Genomic DNA, 25,024 nt, shown 5'->3' with positions numbered 1-25,024 from the left:
GATCCTGGGCCGCATCGGCATCGGCCTTATATTGGGGCACCATCTCATTGGCATCAGCTTTAACCACCTCGGCCACCGCCTTGGCTGTCTCAATCTCCTTGGCCAGAGTCCCTCGATCGGAGGCAGCCAAACTTAGCTGAGACTGGAGCTCCTCAATCTTTTTGGCCTGCACCAAGGCCTTTTTCTTTGCAGCCCGAAGCTGGACCTCAGCCGAAGCAAATTTTGCCTGGGCAGTTTCTTTTTCCGAGGCCAAGCGGTCCATTTTGGTTTTCTATTCTTCGGCCTCGGCCTTTACCACGTCCATCTCTGCCCGAAGTTGGTCGATCTGATCAAGATTCTGTTGGACCTGCGGGTTCGGAGTGTTAGTCACCGAGTCTAGCTCAGCGTCACTAATCTCAAAGACTTTTACCTTTTCCACCAGGTCGGAATGCTCTTTCCGAGCCGCCTCTAGCTCATCTCGGAGGCTCTTAGCCTCCCCTTCACGTTGCTCGCTGAGAATTTTGTAAGTATCTCTCTTCTCAGTGAGCCCTCGAATATCGGCCTTGTATTGGGTTAGCTCTTCCTGGTATCGGAGAAAATTCTCATGATGAAGCACCGAGGCCTGCAAACACAAAGAGAAAAGTTATGATCATCTATAAATGAATCTAAGTACAAATTAGAAGTCAATAAGAGGTATATAAAGTTACCCGGTTTAACACATGTTGAGCTTCATTGAACAGGTAGGGAGCTTCCACCTCGTTCATCTTGGCTTGTTCCTCTCCGATCACCAAACACTGAAGGTAACTAGCCACCCCTACGGCGGCAGAGAGAACCCGGGCATCTTCCGGAATGGACATGAGATTGAGCGCTTCCAGTCAGGATTCACACTCGGAGCTGGAAATCGGTTGACTAGTGGCGGACTTGAGGAAGGCCCGTTTGTTCCCGAATATGGGCTCTTCATTGGCACCGGTAAGTCACCCAGCCCGATGACGTCCTCTGTGGCGGTAGAGTCTACGCCATCAAAAAAGTTGTGAAAGGGGTATGCCGCCCCTTGGGGCCCCTCGTTGGGGCGTCCTTTAAGCATCTGAGCCTCGTTAAACATGGACTCAGTGAACGAAGGCGACTCGGAGAGGTCTATTACACGAGTACATCCTTCGGGGCATTGCCCGCTGCCCGAGAAACATCAGCCACGGCCTCCCTAACTTGGGGCAAAACAGTCTTGTCCCTCTCTGGTTCGGAGGCCTCGGCCACTGCCTCCTCATTGACCTCCCTGAGTTGAGGCAATTCAGTCTCACCTCCCACTGGTTCAGAGACCCCTTGTCTCTCGAACTGCAACCACACGCGGGCCACCAGTTCAGAGGTTTCTTCTTGGGATTCATCCCTCAGCCGGTAGAGTGAATCCGATGATAGCGCTCGAGAACTGATGCTTTCTTTGGATTTGTGCACCAGCCTCCTCCTCGATTTTTTCTTCTCCGAATTCGGAGAACTTGGACCCCTTTTTCTATTCTTCTCCTCACCTTGTCTCGGAGAAAGGGACTCGGCGGGGCAATCCTCGTCACCGGATGGAGGCCTCATTGCGACATCCTTGGAAAGACCTGCAAAGGAAAACGAAACGAGTAAGAACTCAGCGACATAAAAGAAAATCAGGTGTTATTCGCTCAGGAAAGGAACCTTACCATGAGAACGGTCCTCCCACCGGCCCTTCGAGAGTTCGCGCCATGCGCGCTCTGAATATGGATTTTATGACACAATGCCCTAGACCCACTCCTTGAGTCGAGGGACTGCATTCGGGACCCGAGCAACAGTTGCACCACCACTGATCACCGATAAGAAAGAAGGAAAGGAGAGTAAAATAAAATTTTGGAAAAACATAATTTTACTTACGTTTTGTGTTCCACTTCTCGAGGAACGCATGCACTCTGTTGGGATTAGGTCCGAGGTCCTCACTCAAACAAAACGGCCCAGCCAGCCTCGATCCTGATCTTCATCGATGCTCGAGAATGGGGCTTTACTAGCCCGGCGTGCGAGTTTGATCAACCCTCCCCCCCCCCCCAAAAAAAAGAGTCGGGACTGTATAGGCGCATAAAGTGGTCAACGGTGAATGAGCATCCGTCGATTTTGCTCACGAAGAACCGGAGAAGGATGACAATCCTCTAGAATGAAGGGTGAATCTGGCCGAGGCACACCTCGTACCTTTTGCAGAAGTGGATAATGACCGGGTCCAACGGGCCCAGCATAAAGGGATAAGTATAGACACTTATGTATCCCTCAACTTGGGTAGTGATATCTTGATCGGGCCCGGGAACCACTACGTCTTTGCCGACCCAGTTGCAATCCTTTTTGACCTTGGGGAGAATTTCTTCAGTGATCGAGCAGATGTACCTCGAGACCTTCTCACCGGCCCGGTACGGCCGAAGGTTTTTCAACCTTAAAATCGGCGGTTACCGAGCACCCGCCAGGAATGAACGTGCTCAGAGGAGGTTCAGTCGTTGGTTCCTTGCCTGCCGACCGTGATGTAGAGGTAGTTTCTTTTTGGGAAACTATTTTTGAAGTTTTCGCCATTTCTTTTAAAATGTAGGGAAAGAGATGAAAAAGAGGAAGTTAACGGGATACACTTGATGGTTTGGAGTGAAGACGAGCGAAAGTTCTTACAAAGATCTCAAGAAATCAGGATACAAGTGCTAGAAAATGTAGAGATTTCTAAGGAACAAGAGTAGAGAAGGTTTGTATGTAAAGATTGAATGAATGAAGAAGGGGGTATTTATAGTTTTCAAATGACGGTTCAAATCCATGAGTGGCCGACCAGCAACTGACAAGCATTTAATGCCATTAAGATGTGACTGACGAGACGTTTCGTTCATTTTGTCGTTTCTGACGCGGAGTATCGAGGTGAGAATCGGAAGCTCATATCATTTCTCGTTGTTTACTCTCCGAAAAATGAGGGAGCTATCTGTATACGTTCGAAATCGGGCTCGTCTACTACATGACAGATCGGTCTCGGAACGTGAGGGATTGAAGATCAATCCCGAGTCCCATCGAACCAAAACACGAGGTCAAAATGTCCATCCTCGAGAACATTGAGTCCATGTTCTCGGAATCGACCCTGACCCCGAACGAGCTCGAGGATGCATTGACAGTATAACCAACAGAAGACCAAAGGCCGAAATATCCGTGATCGGTCGGGTATTACGGCGAGAATCTCGGCACATATCAATAAGGAACTGGCAAATTAGCAAATCAGGAGATTTTTACCTTTTATAGAATTGTACCTAAAGTAGAACTCCCCTGCTATATAAAGGGGGTCTAATTACTTGTAAAACATATCGTGAGACGCACTCAGAAGCAATATACTGTTATTTTTCTCTTTAAGCTCTTATTCAACCGTGTCTTGTCATTGATCGAAGTGCATTCTGTTCAAGGGTGGCTCACCCCATAAGGTTGTAACTGTTTAGTTCGTGTGTTTTGAATTTACTTTATCATACTTTATTTCAATTGCAATTTAATTTATCGCTTTGTGTCAATTTAATCCATGTATCCTTAAAACCACTTACAAATTCAATTGTTATCCGATTTTGAGGGTAAACGCATTTATTATCTTTCTTATCAATATAATTAATCATTAATTAAAAAGTAGAAGCTTGTGCTTTGATCCATTCATTATTGTACTAGGATCAAAAGTTATTTGACTTTAGGGCATTGGCGGGTGTTCGATATCACTATCTTGACTAATTTGAATTTGTGTGATGTAGTTCTTTTCAAAACTTTGAACCCTAAACCGATGAATTTTAATTTTTGAGAAATTAACACATATATAGGTAAGTGATACAAAAATAATTTGGTGATTTCATTGATACGATGAGTAAAGTTCAATAAACATGTGAGAAATTAATGGATAATATCCATCATGAAAGGTCTTCCATACAACATATGATGTACACGAGAGTATCCGTTATGGCATGAAACTAAGGGTTCATTCATCGAAAAATTATACTATATATACAAGGTCAATTATATTGTTATGTATATAATAAATTTCAGAATCCCCTTTTTTTGTATTTACTTCTTTAATTATATTTTGAATCACTTGTCACCGGTACGCGTAATGTCGTTCTTTCTGCCTTTGATGATGGTTGTGATAAAAGGATGCTTTAATGTCACAGATGGAGATTGAATTAAATTATCAAAATTTTGGTTCGACGTGGTTGTTAAAGCTCAAGTGCAGCGTGGCCGCCATAACAGACCAAAAAAAAGGAAATCGAGTACGTACACAACTTTAACTATTTACTCCATCATCGTTATTTCAACATTATGTTATTGAATTGAATATGCTATTCATTGAACTACTTGGAGAAGAGATGTTCCCCATTAATAAATAAAAAAAGATCTATTGGCAGTTTGGCACCCATCGCAGACAGGATTTAATCATACAACCGACGGAAAATTATACCCCAAAAGCTAGCTATTGAAATAGGAGAGCCCAAAGCTATATAAATTCCAAATCAGCATATTACAATACTAATATGGGATTCAATTCTCATACATTGTAATAGACCATAACAAACCACCACGCTCTGCATTCGTCATCAACGACTCCACACTCGGTAGCTTTAACTCTACCACAAGTAGGTAGCTCTTTCCCAAGTAGCCATTTTCGAGTCAGGTGCCTAGGCACCCGCAGCTGGCTATGTGCTAAATATTTCTAGCCTTGGGATGGTGGCCATGGAGGATGGTGGGTGACTCTAATTCGTTAATACAATTAAGGAAGAACCACACTCCAAAAGCTAGCTATTAAGGTGAGAGAATGCTACGCTATATAAACCTTACACTTTTATTTATTGTAACCAAAACATTTTGTAAAGTACTTAGTGACATCAAAACCTAGAGATTGTGAACAAATAATGCTCACTAATTATATGCTTAGAGCCAATAACATATTTCTACTGTAGAAAGCATAAGGGCTTTCTCTCAGAAACATAAATTAGTTTGGCTTTCTTGATCCTCTTTCTTTCTATGGTTACGTCGTTACAAGACTTTATGTTGGCTTTATTTCGAATAATAAATTTACATTTCTAAATATATTCTTAAGAGAGACAATGTAAACGTTCTAACATTTTAAAGTACAATGTCTAAGAATAAAACAAGGTACTATTTAAGAGGCTATGTAATATTAATTCAGCATCATTTTTATATTTTCACTTGAAATATTTGACTGGGATGATGGTTAAAGAGGTACATCGTTTAAAGAGGTTAAAAATAGTTGGCAACAGTAGCAAAGCCAAAGATTTCGTTAAAGGATATTCAATGTATTTTATATATATGTATAAAAAGAATTTAACCTATATACATAATATAATATGATATGATTCACGAAACAATTCCTTATCTTTGCGCAATTTCACTTGTCATGAGAAGTGAAGTTGCGGTTTCTAATCCAATTTCTTATCTAATTGTGGGAATGTTTCCAAGTATAACGGTAACTCAAGTAAGTGCAGAACCAAAGGTATTATACCCATGTAACTAATGACTTAAGAGCATCAAAAACTGACACTAAATAAAATAGGAAACAAACTGTCTACTTGCTGTCAAGCTTATTGAAGACGAGCACATCTAGTATCACCCTCTTAGGGCTATTGTTGAGCAATGTAGGTTATGAAAGATTTTAACAAGTTTATTTAGTCTTTTCCAATGTACCAATAAAGAAACTTCAGCAGAGATACAGTCAAACAGAGGTCAATAGATAAAAACTCTCTTTCTACAGGGACTAAATATTCCATTACATGGATGGATATATTGATTCCTCCAAAGATCAATGCGCCAATACTACATAAGCCTATCAACAGAATTAAAAGTTATCGCATCAACATTTCTCAAAGAAATTAATTAAAGCTAACCATTGGATTCTCCAAAAACTTGTATAATGCACGCCTCCAGAAGCATCAGAGACCTCAGCATCAAATTAATGTGAGGGGAAACACTGGAGCAGGGGAGGGAGCATTACCTCTTTTCTATCCATAGTGGCCAGTTCACGTGACAGCCACACAGGAAGCACTCAAAATGACACAATTGATGAATGATTTTTGCTTGAATAGCCATTGGTTAGGCCCTTCCGAGGCCAATGAGACATTGGATCATAAATCTGAAAAGAAGTCGCTCGAAGTCCCAGGATCTTTCCCTTTATTTACATTTTTCTTCTTGCTCCCTGCAGAAAGAGTAAAAGTAAAAAGTTGAAGGATATAGACTATATTTTTTTTTAATAACGTAGAGGGATAGACAACATGGCAAGAGATACATATGAGGGGCAGTTGAGAGTAATTTTTATTGTGTCATGGTGATTCACTAAGTACCTAAAAAGACCTACCATTCTGACGTCAATTAGTCCAGTAATAAGGTCGAGCCTTAGTTACGCAACAACAAAAAAAGACCTTTTACAGATCATTGAAAGAATAGCAGTTATCTTGCTCCTTGAACCAGTTATGAGTTAACAGGCTTCATTATATAGTGGTTAGAGAGCAAACAACATTGAGCAGCAATTCCGTGTTCTCAAACTCACAGAAACAAAATGCGGAGCCCTAAAATGTACTTCTCGAATGTTAGGGAACTAATCTATAAGTTCCTCATCCGGTATGTGTCAGAACTAGAATAACAATGGAACAAAAATACTGAAAATGACATCAGTCAATGAACTAATATAGTTAATAGCTTAGACTATCCACTTACCAAACAGTAAAGACTAAAAAAGGTACACTTATGCCTTCACATTCAAAATCCTTTAATATTTATTGATAATATAAGCATAAACAACGGGTCATGGATGTCTTGTTTGAATACATTAATGACGATAATAATATCCATGACAGTTCCCTCGCCCACCAGAAAACACGAAATAAAGAACTTTTTTAAGATATAGTACTCTAGTTTATAGGAAACAAAAAGAAAAAGGCATGAAACTTATAACAAAGTGGCCCATATATACAACTTTGACAAGGGGACGAAACACAAGCTTTGGGAATTAAACTCGTATTAATAAGTAGGGAACACCAGGAACTTCGACCCCTATACCTTGTATCTTCCAGTCACAAATGTCATATCTTTTACCACACATGAAAGACAGAATAATTTCCCCACTCAGGAATGTGAAATATTATATATACCTTTGGAAGATTTTGGATCATTATCATCAACATCCATCCCATCGGTATCACTGTCTTCAGCAGCTGAATCATTCTTCTCACCATCCGCAGAATCTTGCAGCAACTCATTCAGATCCCACAGCTAGGTAAAAAGGAAAAGGGAGCAGTAGAACCATTAGTGGTCCAACTTCCTAACATTCACAATCTCCTTGAAAATTTCAAAGAAAATATTGCAGGGGATACAGAGAGATTTACAGACTTTCAGTAACTGGTCGTGTGATGCACTTCCAAGATACTTTTTATCATGAGAAAAAGCTGCAACATCATAAGGCACCATGAATGGGAAAATGTCAATACAGCTTATAAGTACAAATTATTGAAGGATGCATATCTAAGCAAACCCAACAAATAGAAATGTGAAGTAAAGAAGTATAAAGCTGCTGGCAATGAAACACTCCATTACATGGGCACATATACAGATTCAGCCGTCAAATATAAACTACAAAATTCCAAATTTCAACTTAAAATCATACCAAGACGCTCAACAGGATATTCTGAATGCTCGGCAATTGGCTGAATAATCCTGTTTGGTAATATGCCAACCAGACTACACCAAAAAGAAGCAGTGTCTCAAGGAAAATTTTGAATTTTATTTGTCAAATAAAATCAAGTCTTGTACCACCATAGAGATTTTTCTCACCTGATAATTCCATTCTCCGACCCTGTTATTACTCTATCTTCATCAAGCTTATCCAGAAGGAAAAAGAACATTTTGAGTTTTCCATGTATGATTATAAAGCTAAGTTCAAGTTTAAATTCTCGGGAAAAGAAATTACTGTAGATACCCTAATCAAAAAAGTTACAGTAGACACTTACTTTCAGTAATGCATCTATAGAGTTCGGTGATAGATCGATAAAGCGATCACTGAAAATCACAAGAAATTGGAATATATTGGAATCAACTCCTGACAAGAAGTTCAAGAGGTGAAATAGAAATAGGAGAAATACCTGCAATCCTTGAAAAACCCCCATGAGTAGAGTAACAGAGTTCCAGACTGAGTACCACATATTACTTTTCTACCATTCTGATGACAAAAAAGGGAAAAATAAATGTAATACACCAAAAGCGAGTGAAGCAAGCTTAGAGACAGTATTTTGTGGATAACAGTTGAATAGAAAATCTAAAGAAGAAACAATATAGAGATGAAAAACCCTCTAGAGTCCCCATACAGTATCACCTCAACACAGTAAGAATCAAGTTGACCAAAAAGAGATTTAAAGAAAAAGAACTACAATCACATTGACCCTAGCAAATCGGATGCTGATAATCAAGTACAATACAATATTCAAAGACATGGAGACATTGTCTTCAAAGCTCAACATGAGAAGGTGTAAGGCAAATTACATACAGAATAATATTACCTTCATAATCACCACAGAAAGCAGCTCCTCTTCAGAAAATTCAGAACGAGTTTGGATCTGAAATTGAGATATGGAAGATGTATCAATTTTTAAAGTGATGAGAACTAATGTCAGTACGTATAGTTTGTATTTCAAGAGTAACCAAAAGGATTACATTACCTTATTGCTCCTTAAATTGCATACAGTAAGTGTCCCATCGCCACTACAGAGAAGAGAGAGGAGTTTGCAATTCAGATAATTACAATGAACTTCTTAAATTAAACTTCATGAGATTTAACTGCTTAAGATGAGCCAAAGTTAGCATCACATGAGCCCGACCGTAACAGAATAAAGAGAAAGTATATCATTTTCCTGACGTAAAAGACATTCTAACATTTTTAATGGTTAAACATTTTGCTGAAAGAAAATATCTAGAACACAATCCCTAGAGTTGGGAAAAATAGCAGAACACTGGGAAAAGAAATAATGGAGCACTTGAACTCTAATTCTAGCATTGTACATAAACCAGGAATAACCAATTCAAATAAATTATGACCGCATCAAGAGAACAGTACAGCACGAACCCCTTTCACCTTTTGAGAAAAAGGTAGTAAAAAAGATGTCCAGGATGACACAGCAACAAAACCAACCTAAAAACTGCCTGCAAATTAGATCAATGTACACAAGAAAATAGACTTAACAAAAGAACAGCAAGGATCCTGCTTTTCCTTTTCAGCGCCTTAGAAAATGTCAGTTCCGTGGTATCTTCTAAACCAACAGAAGATTTGCAAATCCTCATTCCTCCTCGCAAGTAATGAGTTAGATCTAGTACCAGTGTATTACTTTCCACTAATTACAAACATGACAAATACAGCAAATGCTAGCTACTCAAATTCAGAGGTAAAACGAGCAAAAGAGTCATATCTAGCCATCTCCTAGTAAGGATGATATGTCAAACAGGATGGTTTTTTTGTGTGTGTGTGTGTGGGGGTGGGGGGGGGTGGCTGAAAGCTTTGAGTGCCTCATCCTCACTTAATTAAAGATCTCTCAAAAATAGTTACAGTTTACAACCACTGAGCGCATGCATGCTTTTGAGAGAGAGAGAGAGAATTAATTACCTTGTTGCCAATAGTTTCATGGAATCGGCTGCAAAAGTAATGTCTGAAATGTATTCTTCCTGTGCATTAAAAGAACTGCAGCAGGTGCGTTGTCTGGTATCCCATACCTGCAAGATAGATTAATAATTCAAGTTTCTATTAGTCCCAAGTCCGCTAAAGCCAAAAATTTATGTATGTGGACTATCGACTGCAATCTTGATAGGCAATTCAGAAAGACCAATGAAGCTCTAAATTGTAATATAAGTAGCATTATAGCATAAACATCTGTTCTTTTATTTGTCTTTACAACTCAGCCACAGAATTAAAGAAGAATAAAAAAAGCAAGAGTGAAACAGTGATCATGAACATGAAGGAGATAAATTTTTTAATAAGGAACGTGAAGGAGCAGTATTTACACATGCACTGTATTTAGAAAATAAGGCATCGATGCTTGAACACTTAAATGTTTTGTTATTCAAAATTCCTTTTCAAAGAGAGAAAGTTTATGATTCCATGCACCAGGTTCGCGAGGTTGCTGACAGCACAACTCAAAGTAACAGTGGTGAACAGACCAGTTTGTCTGCACCTCAAAGCCATTGCTACTTTATATCGATAGTAAATCAAGCAATCTAAAATTGTGTGATAAGCAAACAACTTAACAAGCACGGTACGGTTTGATGCTACACTTGGTCAAGAGATCCTATTTTTATTAGCATTAGATTGACATGAGATGAGTTTAAATGGAGTAACATAGTCCGAGTATTCATATAGCCGAACCCAACTTGTTTGGGACTAACGCACAGTTATTGTTGTTGTTCCTGTTATTCAGTCAAGTTAAATAGTGAATGACAGAATGCTGACTATTTTACTAATAACTTCGAAATTCCCAATTTGAAGAGACAACCAAAAGCATTTATATTTTTAGAATCATCAATTAACTTAGCCTTCTTCGGTTAGGAAAAAAAAAATCAATACACCGATTTCACCTTAACGCATCCTTCATCATCTCCAGAAGCAATAGTTGACTCCGTCAAATTAACTATTCGATTAACAGCAGCCCTGAATCCAAAAGTGACCTTTCTATGAGAACGTCTAAAGAGCAATATTTTTAATAAATGTCTAGCTCGAAGCTATTACATGTCATCACTAATACTTAAGTTATAGAACTCACTCATGGGAATTCTCTAGGCGAACAATTTCTGTACCGGTCTCAACATCCGTTGCAAGGATAGAAAAATCCGGAGATCCCGTCACAATTGCTGTACCCATATTCGGTTTAAGCAGAAAAAAAAAATCAAATTAGCAGTAACCACTACATTGAAGCAAACGGAACAAGAAAGTAACCGAAGTAATAGAACCAAACAAAAATCTTGCTCAAGTCTTCCCCCCCCCCCCCCCCCCTCTATGTTTACCAAAGTCAAAGTAGAGGTGCTGGAAAATGAGAGTTCCCTAGTTCATTTTAGTGTTGGTTGTCCAACTGATAGAGGGTGTCAATTTGCACAAGTTGTTGCAGGGAGGGGCGAGTGTAGGCTTTGAGATATGGTAGCCTAGTAGCTTTAGCTCAAACTCTGAATATGTGCTAAGAAATCCACTAAATATGTATGAAAAATTAAATTCATAACACAAATTAAAAGCACTTGAAGTCATTGTCCTAAAATCCAGTTATGAGACAATCCAGAACTCATAATGTTCAAATCCTGGATCCACCTCTGAGTCATCGGCAAGTAAATACTTTAACCAACAAGAAAAAGAACACGTATTCGAATTACAAACAACTAAAAAAGGACCAACAGGGTATGTTTAAATAAATTACCACGGCCTTCGTTGATAAACCGAACAGCTCTACATGATTCACTATGAGCTTTAACTTCTAACAACCTATTATTGAACAAACCAAAAAAAAACACATTTGCACAATTCAGAATAAACCATTAACCAAAACCATCCAACAATGGACTGAAAGAAGATAAGAAGGAAAAAAGGGGGAATTTTATTAATACTTTTGGGCTGGAGAATCAGCAATGTAACGATACCTGCAGGAGACAGATAAATTTCAGTGAACTTTCATTGTTTGGCGCAACCCAAAACCAATTAATTTAATCAACTAAAACTCAATTACAAACTAGTTGGGTCTAAGAACAGAGAGTTAGTGACGTGAACATACAAGAGGAGGTCACCAGAGATGAGACCAGCAGCAACGAGGTGATCCGATGGATGAAAATCTATGTCAAATGGAAGCTTCCCAAGGTCTATCTCCACAGCAGCCATGATTTTGCTGGACCCAACTTCACAAGGGTTTTAGGCAAACTAAAAATCGACGTTGACGCTTAAACCCTAGTACTAATACTAGTATAATGGTTGTTCGGACCGGAGAAAATAATGTTAGAGAAAAGCATAATTTCTTTTTCGTTTCTTTTTCTTTTTCTATTTTTAATTGGTAAGTTGTTTTGTTTTTTTAGGGTGTGTTTGGTTCGACGGAAAGTATTTTTCGCAAAATGTTTTTAATTTTCTCATGTTTAGTTGTTTTAAATATTTTTCTCATGAACTTATTTTTCAAAAAAAAATTTCAACCTGCTCCACCGTATTATCCATCCCTACCAACCCTCACCTTAAATAGAACTACTATTAATAGTACTTTCTTTTCATTGTTTTAGTTAGGGGTGTACGCGTGATTTTTCATAAGGGGTGTCGATATTTCGAAGAGTAGAACAAATGAACAAATAAAAAAAATCGTATTTAAAAAAATATAATTCAAATTATATTAATAAAACATAATTCAAAACTACAATTCACCTCAACAAATTCTCATTCTTGAAAATGTATTCATAATAATCTACAATACACTTATCTTAGACATTTTTTTGTGAGTTATGCCACCATAGCGATTTTAGGTTTTCAGGTTTAGTTGGTACCTTTTTCTAAAAGAGGTCAGGAGTTCGATTCTTTTTGACTTGTATTTTTTTTAAAATGATAAATTTGAAATTCTAAAATGTAAGAGAACATCATGGTTCGAACTCATAACCTGAATGAGGGTTTTGACGCGTTCAACCACTACGCTAAGCCACATTAGTTGTCAAAGCTCTGTCAATTTAATTATATGTAGAAGTTTACTGTTTTCTTGCATATTTTATAATATATTAATAATTAGTAAAAAAAAAATTGACCAAATCCGACACCGCTTGAACTAAGGTAGGTACGCCCCTGGTTGTAGCTAGAGTACTTTTTTTTAATTTCAAAAAAATGTGTATATTCTTTAATGATGTACAAAAAGTATTTTCTTTCATTTTGACAAAACGAGTATTTTCCTTTCATGATATAGAAAAGTTTTTTCTTTCATTTCAGCAAATGGAGTTTTTTTTTAATGATGAAGAAAAAGTATTTTCTTTTATTCAACAAATTGAGTAATTTCTTTTCATGTTGTAGAAATGATACTTTCTTTTTCAACAGAATAAAGTATTTTTTTAGTTAACGAGCTCAAATTTCAACGTTGAAATTGTGTAAATAAGTAAAGTGTCGCATTAGTTCCTTTGGTTTTGTGTGAATTTTCAAAATGATAATTAAATTCATGAAGAAAATAGAGTCGGAGGAGGGGGATAAGGAAGGAGCACAGGAAACATGGAGATTTTGGGGAAGGTGGGGGTGGAAGAGTAGCATAAAAAATTTATTTTTCTAAAAATTTTATACTCTCTAACCAAATACTACAAAATATTTTTCGAAAAAAAAAACTTCACTCACCAACCAAACAAGGAAAAATAAGTGATAAAACTACTCATTTTCCAGGAAAATTAATTTCATCGAAAATATTTTTCATAAAAAATATTTTCTTTAGTACCAACACACCCTAAGAGTTAAATGTTCGAATTTGGATCATATTTTTTGTTAGAAGGAAATTCTGATACGTATTTGGTGGTATCTTATTTATATATCCTAGATAAGTAATATTTGAATCATAGAAAAGTAAGTTTAAATATGCATCTGAATATGTACCTTTATTTTTATTTAAAAACTAATTAATGTAAATTTTGAAAGAAATAATTAGATATTATATTTAAAAATATTACAAATAAATTTATTTTAAACAATGTTTAGGCTAGTGATGCATGACCACTTGCACATCAAATCGTGATGGCTTTTAATTCAACCCGCTAAGTGAACCAATCAACAATCGAAACTGAAGTTCATCAAATATTTGATAAAATAAGAACGCAAAATTTAATATAAACTACTCCAAGAACTGATGGCACAAGCCATGAGCAACTAAAAAATATTTATACGGTGTTGCTATGAAGAAAATATATTATCTATTTGAATATACATAAATAGAAATACAAGTTCTAAAACTACCATGTACAAAATGGTAGCTAATAACTACAAGGTTGATGTCTTCAATGCTCACCCTCCAACTTCGCAATAGTTTAACCCTAAAATCTACCCGCAAGGTGCAGAAATATAGTATGAGTACAATCGATCCCATATACTCAGTAAGTATCAAGACTAAACTCAACAAAATAGTGGCGAGGTTTAGTCAAAAGACACTTACTTTGTATAAACTATACAGTTATCAAACCAACATAAAAGACAATCGAAACTGAAGTTCATCAGATATTTAATAAAATAATAGCGCAATATAAAACTACTCCGAGAATTGGTGCCACAAGCCATGAGCAACTAAAAAATATTTATATGATGTTGCTATGAAGAAAATATATTATCTGTTTGAATATACATAAATAGAAATACAAGTAACAACCATGTACAAAACGCTAGCTAATAACTGCAACGTTGATGTCTTCAATGCTCACCCTCTAACTTCGCAACAGCTTAACTCTAAAATCTACCCACAAGGTGTGCAAATATAGTATGAGTACAATCGATCCCATATATTCAGTAAGTATCAAGACTAACCTCAATAAAATAGTGGCGAGGTTTAGTCAAAAGATACTTACTTTGTATAATTTGTACAGTTCATAACCATATACAGAAATAGAGAAATAACCAAGGAACAACAAGTATGAATAATAAGGTGCACCATCGAAATAGAAGATAAGAAACGTATTTTCTCAGATACATGATCAAAAACATATATTAATGCTCCGAATCGCATATAAATGAGCTATGCATCAAGTGACATTATTTGAATGCTTGTACATGAGTATAAAATATATATGCATGATAAAGACTCAAACGTTACATCAACAGATACCCTGAAGGTGTCCAATAACCTACTATCAATGAACAATCTGTACGGAAATACCTATCGTGCAAATATTTGTCCCATCCCTACCATGTGCATATATTAATCCGCATATAAATGTCTATCGTCCCAACATCACTATCATCCTTATTATGCATGTACATAAAAGACTAACATTTATGATTCAATGCATATATACAAGTGGAATAATCATACTTACTGTATGCATATATACAAGAAATACTCGAAATATATGATGTATCCATATGTAATATATAACCACAATTATAACACGTAATCCAATATACATTTATCCCATCTTTCCTATAATATGCCAAAATCCTACAACATGAGTAAAATGTATATGCATAATAAAGACTCAAATTTTACATCAACAAATACTCTTCTAGTGTCCAATAAGCTACTATCAATCAACAATCCGCACAGAAATACCTATCATGCCAATATCTCTCTCATCCTTACCATGCACATATATCAATCCACACAGAAATATCTATTGTGCCAATATCACTCTCATCCTTATTATGCATGTACATGAAAGACTAACATTTATGATGCAATGCACATGTACAAGAGGAATAATTATACATAGTGTATGCATATATACAAGAAATACTCGATATATATGATGTATCCATATGCACAATATATAACCACAACTATAACACGACACAACACACATTTATCCCATCTTGCCTATAATATGCCAAAATCCTAAGCATGATCTCTAGCATACGTAATAATGCTCAAGAATTCATACAAATAAGTAAAGTAAGGTACAAGTAGAACATGTACCAAAGAAGGCATAGAGAAGCCTAAAATTCAAAAATGGCTTCAATCCAAGCTCCATACATCCCAAAATAATAAAATAAAATTCAAGTATTTGATGAGGTTATATACACAAGTGAAGAAAATTTTGGTACGTATTTTCAGAAATAACAATGTCGTCCCTCCTTCGCTAAAATAGTCATAACTTTTCTATGAATGATAAACGGTTTGAATTTTCGAAAACTAGATTCAAAATGCCATAAATTTTATCAAGTCATCTTTACTAAATACTTTATAAATAGAGGTCATTTCTATTGTGAAGTCAGGTCAAGTGGAGAGAATTATTTTTTAGCACTTAAACCTAATAAAACTTGCTCCAAATGCACTGAAATTTATCCGACCCTCTCAGGTCTCCTCTAAACCATCCCAGCAAGTGCAACGATCCGATCGGTTATTTTGAGTAATTGCACCCTGTTACCCTTTGTATTGCTTCACACTTGTGTGTTTATGTCTTTATAACTTGCGGGGTTGATTAGTTTCGTTCTGGGAAGCATTCGGGTTGATTTGGAACCTTAGTTCTAGACTTAAAAGTTTAAATTCGAAAATGCTGATCAAACTTTGACTTATGTAAAAACGATCTCGGAACTGTTTTTGATGACTCTGATAGCTTTGTATAGTGATTTTGGACTTGGGCGCATGCCCAAAATTGATTTTGGAAGTCTGTAGGCTGAATTGTGTTGATTTACCGAAATTTGGTTTTAAGTCGAAAAGTTTGATCGTAAGTTAACTTTTAGTCATCAAGCTCAGAATTTGATTTTGGGACTTGAAATAGGTTTGATATGGAATTTAGAACATGTCTGCAAAATTTGGCTTCGTTCGGAGTTGATTTGATAGGAATCGGACGATTAGTTGTAATTTTAAAAGTTCTTGAAAATCTCTTTGAAAATCATGCGTTTTTAGCTCAATTCATAGTTTCACATGTTATTTTTATGCTTTGATTACGCGAGCGAGTTTTTATGATATTTTTAAACTTGTGTGAATGTTTGGAATGGATCCCTGAGGGCTCATGTGAGTTTCGGACGCTTAGCAGAGTGTGGCTGGAATCAAAAGATTGATGGTTTTTCTGCACAGGCCTCAAATCTCGCAATTGCGAGTTCTGAGTTCGCATTTGCGAAGGTAGGACTAGTCTGCTTGGTTCGCATTTGCAAACCAGTGTACACATTTGCGAAGTCTGCTGGGATGGGCTAGGATAACAATTGCGATGATTTTGTCACAATTGCGAGGGCAACAGTGGTCGCAAATACGATCCAATCTTCGCATTTGCGAAGAGTCCCTCAAGCCTTCAGTGCCGCAATTGCGAGGCTTTGTTCGCAAAATTGTGAGGGTTCGCAGCCGCAATTGCTACATCTGCAACTGATTTAATAGTTGGGAGATGGATTTTTGAGTTCATTCTCTCATTTTTTTAACCCAACTCGGTATGAGGGGATTTTGGGAGGGGATTTTCTCCTACAAACCTTGGGTATGTGATCCTAATCTATTTCTAATCATATTCCATCAACTTAGATTATATTTTAACATCAAAATCATGTGAATCAAAGTAGAAATTTATGAAACTTTGTCAACTTTTTGAAACTTAAGAAATTAAGTTTTGAGAGTCTATTTGGACTAAATCACATATTGAACTATTGGGGTTACGGGTGTGAGCACGTGATTTTTGCCCTATATGAATTATTCCCAAAAATTCAAACAAAATAATTTTTTATTATTTCACAATTTTTGTGAATTTTTGTGTTATTTTCTGATAATTGTTGCATTTTATTGGTGTTTGTTTTAATTCATATGAAAAAATATAAAAAATACATTTGGCATTTGCATTTAGGATTTAGTTTCATATTTTAGGATTAATTAGGGGTTAAGTGGTTTTTAGAACAAAATATAAAGAAAATAACAAAAATAGTCCATTTTTGCATTTTTAATTGTTAATTGTTGAATTTGCCACGAAATAGTTTTTAAACAATTTTAGGAATTAATTAGTTTAACTTTGAAAATATATTAGGTCTTTATTTTAATTTTTTGCATTCTTATAAAGTCAGAAAAATATAAAAAAAAATAGAATGAAAACAAGATAAATAAAAGAAATAAAAGAAAAACAATTAAAAAGAGCGGTCTTAGTAAATGCCCAAATTTGGGCCAAATTGGCTTAGCCCAAACGAAATCCAATACAAAAATCACTCCAGAACAGGCCCAAATCCGCCCTTATACCCGGTCCAAATGACCCATCCCTCAGGCCATCGAAACGACGTAGTGTGGAGGTGTTACTACGTCGTTTCATGGCCAATTAATCTGAGCCCTCCATCCTTCCTAATCCAACGGCTTAACCTTGGCTTCTAAATAAAATTGTCCAAAAACCACCCAAACCCTAAAAAACATTTTTCGTCTTCCTCATACACCCCTTGTAACACCACCGTGGACCGCCGCCGGAAATCGCCCACGGCGGCGGCCTGTCGCCAAACTACCCCAAATTAACACCCCTTGTTCCCCTCGTCCCCTTCTTTCCAAATCTGTAAATGGTTTCCCTCGAACAAGCCTAGAACCCGTCGAATCTTCGTTTGAAGTTTTTCCGGCCATGACGCAACCTCCTCCAAATCACCCCAAATTTACACCGGTGAATCTCCTCCATTCCCTCTTTTCAATGACCTAAGAATCACCCCTCGAATTTGGCCGGAACTGTTCGAATTTCAATTTGAGTTTTTCCGGCCAAAACCCTAAGTGCTCCGAATTACTCCAAATTGGTACCACATGATCCCCTCTTCCTCCCCATGATGCTTCTCTCATTGTTGGTGCTCAAATATCACTGGAGAACCCTAATTTGGAATCTGGAAAGGAGAGGCCAAATCAGTGAGTATGCTTTGTTTTCTGATTTTATTTTTAGTTTAAATTTCATAAGTTGGTCATTAGCTTATTTCAGTTCTGGTTTTGGTTTATGTGTTCTTTGTTGTATTCTAATTGTTGGTTTGAGTTTAATTCATTTTTATTCCTGGTTTAGTTCGATTTTTGGTTTAAGTCTTCGATAGTTTGTTCGATTAATCAGTTTTGTTAGGTTTATTTGAATTGTTCTCTAGTGCTATTTTAGGTTAAACCCACAAATTGTTATCAATACTGCTCTAATCCAGTGCTTAGCTCATGTTAGCTGTTGTAATTAGGTGATTTGGTTTGTAGCTGTTAGTTGTGATCAGAGAAGAAGGGGTTAGGGTCAACAAGTACAGGTTTTGTAATTTTAGATTGAATTCAAGGGTAGTTTAGACATTTAGGATTGGATAGCACATGGCAGTTGAAACTAGAATCTTCTAGGACCTTCCAAAGTAAGACTGCAGTGTAATTTCAGTAATTGTAGTGTATTAACTTGTGACGCAAGTCAGAAAACAAGGGGTTAAATGAGTAAATAAAGAAGGACTGGAATGAAAACAAAAAACCTGAGGGCTGCCCATTAGTTTTCCTATAAAAGGCAGTCCTCTTTGCCTTAAGCCACAAGTTTGGAGCCTCTAAAAATTCCCTCTCATTGTCCACAAGTTTCAGATCTGAAATTCGAAATCCAAACTCCAAATCTTCAAAAAATCCAAAAAAAAAAAGAAACAGAAATGCAGTAAAAATCAAAAATACTGTTACATTGCATTTTATAGGTTAATTTCGACATTTAGTTGTTGAGTTGCATCTTCTAGCTCAATATATGTTCACTGAGGTTTCTGAACCCTCCTAGGTCAATTTTGAGTTAGTTTGGGTTTATTCAAGTTGTTTGTGGGTGGCTTGCTGTTTGAAATTGGTCATGGGCTGTTGATGTTGTTTTTGGATTTATAAAAAATCTCAAGCTGCTGATTCCTATTACTGAACTGCTGTTGAAGTCGCTGACTATACCTTCTTCTCTTATTTTACCTTGGTTCCAGGTACACTTCTGTAGCTCTTGAGTGTTGGAAATGAAATGGAATATTGCTCACTTGTTTCTCCATGGCTGGACTCGTTACTGCCTTTTAGCTAGATTCAATTTATAAGTTAGTTGGCTGGCATATCATAATTGTTTGTATTGGACTGTACGAACTATTTTAGATTCATCTGATTATTCTGAATGTGCCACAGATTATAGTTTAGTAAATGTCAGTTTGGCTGTTAGATGTTCAATTTCGGATCAAAGTACTGTTAACTCATAGGAATTGCATTTCAAGTTTATAATTCTACTTCTAGTTGTAAGGAGCTTAAATTCAGTCCAGTCATCTCTTTAATTGAGAATCTAGCCAAGTTAATGTGACTGTTAAAAACAGGAACCTGGAGTTTGTTTTTTTGAAATCGAAACAGCTTCTCTATGTCATAACTGAGTTTGATCACATTGATCCAGTTGTTAAATCCTCTGGTGTGTGTAAATCTCATCAGTTTAGATCTAAGTGACGAGTTTAAAATTAAATTGATAGTTGTATTTGAGGTTGGAGTTTTCTTTTGTGTGTTATTTCAGTTAACGAGCTCAATTGCATGACCCCTTTCAATAATTTCGTTTGGGCTTGTTCATGAGCCCAGGATTGACAGCCCACCCTGAGACCATTAAGCCTCAATTTAGACTCTTGATTCTGTTTGGGCCCGAGCAAAGGCCCATGATGGGCTAGCATTGTAAAATTGGACTGAATCCAGTCAAATATCTAGTCATAGTTCATTAACAATACTAATTAATTAGGGCCTTTCCTTTGTTTTTTAGAGATAATACATGATAGAAAATTGTAGATTACTTTAGGTTTGCCTTTTAGTAATAAAACGAGATGAGCCTCGCTAAACAAAGCAAACAAATTGCGGGGCCCTCGATCAATGTTTATACAAAAATACTTAGACTTCGGGATGGGCCGTTTAGCGAATTTCACGGCCTTCCCTAAAGATAATAACGCGCTAGCCTCTTTAAGCGCGTATTTTAATAACGTTACCTTTCTAAACTCGGGTGCACATTGATGACGTCCAAATCCACTACTAAAAAGTAATAGACACGGTCGCATGTAATATAATTTACCCAACTATGAGTCGGGGTCGAATCCCACAGAGAACAATGTGTAGGCGATTAGGAATGTAAGAAAATTATCGCTTATCGCGCAGTGCCCAACAATAAGAATTTGGTTTTAAAAATGTTTATATCTAAATGCGGAAATGTAAACTAACCTAGAAAGCAAGTAAAATGATCAATGGCTACAAGTATGGTTGCATCGGGAATTACACTCAAGTAACGATCCAATGTATTTCATGATTTTACAAATATGAGTGAGTTTATGTTAATTAGCCACGGGTAATAATTCTTAATTAGCTTCTTCCGAAGACTAACAAGACTTCCTAATTGAATTATTCCTAAAACAATTAGAAGATTAAGCACACCCGGAATGGCTACAAGTAGTTCAATCCTATCCCTAGGTAGAATCTATAAAATGAGGGTTAACGCCTCAAGTTCTTGTTAATTAATCTTTCCCAACCCCAAATTATCTTTTCCAAAATTAATTCGGAGTTAATGGGCGAGTACTAGGGTTAGCTAATCCCTTTGGAAACAGTAAAGAATAAGAATAATTAAAATAACAATAATTCACTTTATAAATAAATAAAAATCATTCAATACATAAGCACAACAAGGTATTTAATCCACACTTTAAACATGAATATTTCCATAAACAAGATTTAAGTGTTGAATAAAATACTACACACTTAGATATAGAATACAAAGCAAGGAAATGAAGAAAGCAACATAAATGGGTAAGAAATTCTCAACCAAAAGCTTCAATCTTCAAGACCAAAGTGTGTGTGCAAAGCCCTAGCTTCCAAAACTTGTTCTCTCTAGCCCTAAGAACTGAAATTAAGCCAAAGATATGCCAAAGATCTGTCTGGACGAGTATAAAAATGGTTTGGTGATAAAAATGTGAAATTCCAAAATTGCCCAGAATTGCCCAGATTTAATACAACGCGATCGCGTGAATTTGACTGCGATCGCGTACTATGACTTGCTAAACTTCTGCGATTGCGTGAGACGCCCTGCGATCGCGTAGTGTTATCTTCAGAAGCTCTGCGATCGCGTGCTATCAACCGCGGTCGCGTAGAGCATTTCCTGGTAGGTGCATAGTTTCTTCACTGCGATCGCATGTTCTCAACCGCGATCGCGGTTAATATTTTCCTAGACAAGTGCGATCGCGTTCCCTTATCTACGATCGCGAAGAGTAATTTGTCAGCAGTCATTTTTCCACATTTTGGCACAATTTGACTTGATTTCTTTGATTTCTTCTCCAAATCACACGACACCCGAAAATTGCCAATAAACCTCAGAAAATGTCCTAGTTTCCTACCAAAATTACGCAAAAGTTTAAATATTAAGAGGAGATAAGTTGGTAAAATACCAACTTATCACGCATTTATGTGACCCAAATCCAAATCTCAACGAAGTCGAAATGTGTCAAAAATCGCGGGTGCATTTATGTGACGCGGTTCGGGACGTATTTTCACGACATTGCAATTCTCTTAAAATAATAATAATAAAAGCGGTTCAAAGTTAAAGGCACATAGATTAAAACATGTACTAAAATCAAACAAATAAGCCAAATGTGACAGTTTGAGCGACCGTGCTAGAACCACGGAACCCGGGAATGCCTAACACCTTCTCCCGGGTTAACAGAATTCCTTACTCGGATTTCTGGATCGCGGACTGTTAAACAGAGTCATAATTTCCTCGGTTCGGGATTCAACCGGTGACTTGGGACACCATTAATCTCCCAAGTGGCGACTCTGAAATCTTAATAAATTAATCCTGTTTCGATTGTCACTTCAAGTTGGAAATAACTCCCTTTATACCCTTGCGGGTGTAGGAAAAAGGAGGTGTGATAATGGGTAGATGGAATCTACTATTGGACCCGGGTTTTGACAAGGCAGGCCCGCATTGACTTTGTTGACTTTTTGGGAAAAGTGTAAAAATCTTAACTTTATCTATTGCAATTGAATTCCCTAGAATTGTTTGATGTTATTTAGTCGATTTTTGTTAGATTTGAGCCGTGTGGAGGTGGATTATAAGGAAAAGGCTATTTTTGAGTATTGAATTGGCTTAATTGAGGTAAGTGCCTGGCCCAAGTTCGTGTGGAGGAACTAACCCTTAGGATTGATACTTTTTATATTCCATTGTGCTAAGTGAAATCCATGTACGCAAGGAGATGAGTAGGTACATCGGTTGTACGTAGTATTTGACCGGTTTAGGCTACTTAGACGATTTCGATGCTTAATTGAAATGCCCTATATGTTCTAAACTCTCATAATCAAATTATCCTTATTTGTGTTAGAATATTCTTAAATGCCTTAGTTAACTTGTTTAGTACTTGTTCTACATCCTACTTGCTAAATTGCTCCTACGCTTTAGTTGAACTTGTTGTCTCCTTTATTGTTACATGCTATTCCTTTTTTTAACTATTATTGTTGAAATAATTATTCATGTTATCCCTTTACTTGTTGATTTCCATTATTTGAGGCTCATTGTTAAATATTATCTCTTTTGCAGTGTAGTCTTATCTAATATTGTAGTTATATATTATTTCTCCCATTATTGAGCTATTTGGTGTTGAAGTTGTGGAAGTCGTTAATACGTTGAGGCGATGTTGGCTATTGTTGAAACATCTATCTTGTCGAGCATTTTTCATCCACTGTTGTTGTCGATTTTCTTGTATACGTTGTGTTGAGGCCATGGGCTATTGTTGTGGAACCATTGATATTGTTGTTGTTGGCAAGTTGTGATATATGGAGACTTGTGGTGTGAATTGTTATTGTGATATGATATTGATGCGCATGCGGTGGTATAAGGCTTGGGTTGATGTGCATGCGGCGGTATAAGGTGGGACTTATGTGCGTGTTGCTTATGGGGGAACTACGTGAAGCCACGTGGTTTCATAAGGCAGGCTAAAGCGCGTGTAGCTATTTCAAAAAAATTATTTTCAAAACCTATTTTCAAATGTAAGGCTCACGTGGCGATATAAGGAAGGATTGTGACTGAAATTGAGAAATGTGAATACGAGGCGGTACCTCGATTGTGATTTTTGATTATACGAGGCGGTACTTCGGTTTGATTTCATTATACACGAGTCGCTACCTCATTGTGTTTCTCGCTGTTTGTTTCATGTTGCAAAGTGTTGTGGAAGGAATATTTCTCGTTGCTTCATTCTTTATTATTCTAGTTGTTGTGGTCTGTACATGAACATTGCAGCACTTTAGTTGCTTCTTTTATGCTATTTCTATGGTTAATTTTCAATACTATTTCTTGCTCTTATCTTGTTCCGTAACAAATATTCTTCACTTTTCGTTACTTATCCATATTTCAGGGTATGCCTGCCCGGCGTCCGCAAGCGTCAGAGTCACCTTCCTTTATCCTCATTTACCGTTGTACTTACTTTCGGACAGTGATGTAGTAGCACTTTAGTTGTATTCTATAGAGCTTATGACCCAGTTCCACCTGTTTTGGGGTGTGTAGTGTGAGATTTTGTTTTCAGGGAACCTTTATCTGTTATTCAATTGCTTTCAGTAATTTGTTAAATTTGTATCCGTTCAGTTATTATTACTGTTGGGCTTACCTAGTCACAGAGATTAGGTGCCGTCACGACATCCTACGAAGGAAAATTGGGTTCATGACAAGTTGGTATAAAAGCTATAGGTTCATAGGTGTTACGAGTCATAAGCAGGTTTAGTAGATTCTTGCAGATCGGTACAGAGATATTTGTATTTATGTTCGAGGGGCTACATAACTGTTAGGAAAACTTCACTTCTTTGATTCCTTATTGTGCGAATTGATTGATTTCCAAAACTAAATCTTTGACTTTTTATTCTGTCACAAATGGTGAGGACACGCACCGCAGGATTCGACGATCAGAAACTCGCGCCCCTGCTAGAGCCACGAGAGGACGAGGACGGGCATGTGATGCAGCCAGATCACTTGCCCGAGCTACGACAGAGGATCCACCATTAGCTCCAGTCGGATGTCAGACACCCGAGGCGCCTATTGCCGCCCCAGCACTTCAGGAGACCCTCGTAGAGTTCCTGAGTATGTTCAGTACCTTAACTCAGGTGGGGTTGCTCCCACTTGCACCAGCCACATCTCATGCTGGGGGAGGAGCACAGACTCTCACGGCCCATACCTAGAGCAGTGGGTCCAGGTTGATCAGGTCCTAGAGGTTATACCGGTATAGCCCGTTGCTCTAATTCAGCTCATAGTTAGGGCATCAACATCTGAGGAGGAGCATCTTAGGCTCGAGAGGTTCAAGAAGTACCGCCCTCCTACTTTTAGTAGTTTGGCTTCAGAGGATACACATGGTTTTCTTGAGGAGTTTCACCGCATTCTCCATACTATGGGCATTGTGGGGTTGCTTTTACTACGTTCCAGCTAAAGGGAGAGGCATATC

The 25,024-nt window shown here is 37.2% G+C and overlaps 1 protein-coding gene across 1 annotated transcript; it reads right to left on the bottom strand.

Moving 5' to 3' along the window:
- LOC109225785 (WD repeat-containing protein 55) lies at positions 5,627 to 11,964 on the bottom strand. Its single transcript, XM_019390563.1, has 15 exons — positions 11,772 to 11,964; positions 11,608 to 11,640; positions 11,421 to 11,485; positions 10,779 to 10,866; positions 10,594 to 10,666; positions 9,629 to 9,735; positions 8,691 to 8,733; positions 8,532 to 8,588; positions 8,118 to 8,194; positions 7,986 to 8,034; positions 7,810 to 7,856; positions 7,643 to 7,716; positions 7,369 to 7,424; positions 7,131 to 7,251; positions 5,627 to 6,178 (listed from the first exon to the last, which is right to left on the bottom strand). Exons 1-15 carry the CDS (start codon positions 11,873 to 11,875, stop codon positions 6,108 to 6,110), a joined length of 1,065 nt encoding a protein of 354 aa, XP_019246108.1. The 5' UTR covers positions 11,876 to 11,964; the 3' UTR covers positions 5,627 to 6,107.

The sequence above is a fragment of the Nicotiana attenuata genome, chromosome 5 (assembly GCF_001879085.1).
Source record: "Nicotiana attenuata strain UT chromosome 5, NIATTr2, whole genome shotgun sequence".
In the NCBI taxonomy this organism is placed as follows: domain Eukaryota; kingdom Viridiplantae; phylum Streptophyta; class Magnoliopsida; order Solanales; family Solanaceae; genus Nicotiana; species Nicotiana attenuata.
This window is presented reverse-complemented; position numbering and strand designations above follow the sequence as displayed.

Bases quoted from the DNA above. Each gene is read 5' to 3' on its own strand.
- LOC109225785 (XM_019390563.1), bottom strand. From the start codon at position 11,875: ATGGCTGCTGTGGAGATAGACCTTGGGAAGCTTCCATTTGACATAGAT. The intron at 8,035-8,117 runs GTATTTCTCCTA...TGTGATTTTCAG, and splicing joins GGGTTTTTCAAGGATTGCAG to TGATCGCTTTATCGATCTAT. The intron at 7,717-7,809 runs GTGAGAAAAATC...TTTTTGGTGTAG, and splicing joins TCGGAGAATGGAATTATCAG to TCTGGTTGGCATATTACCAA.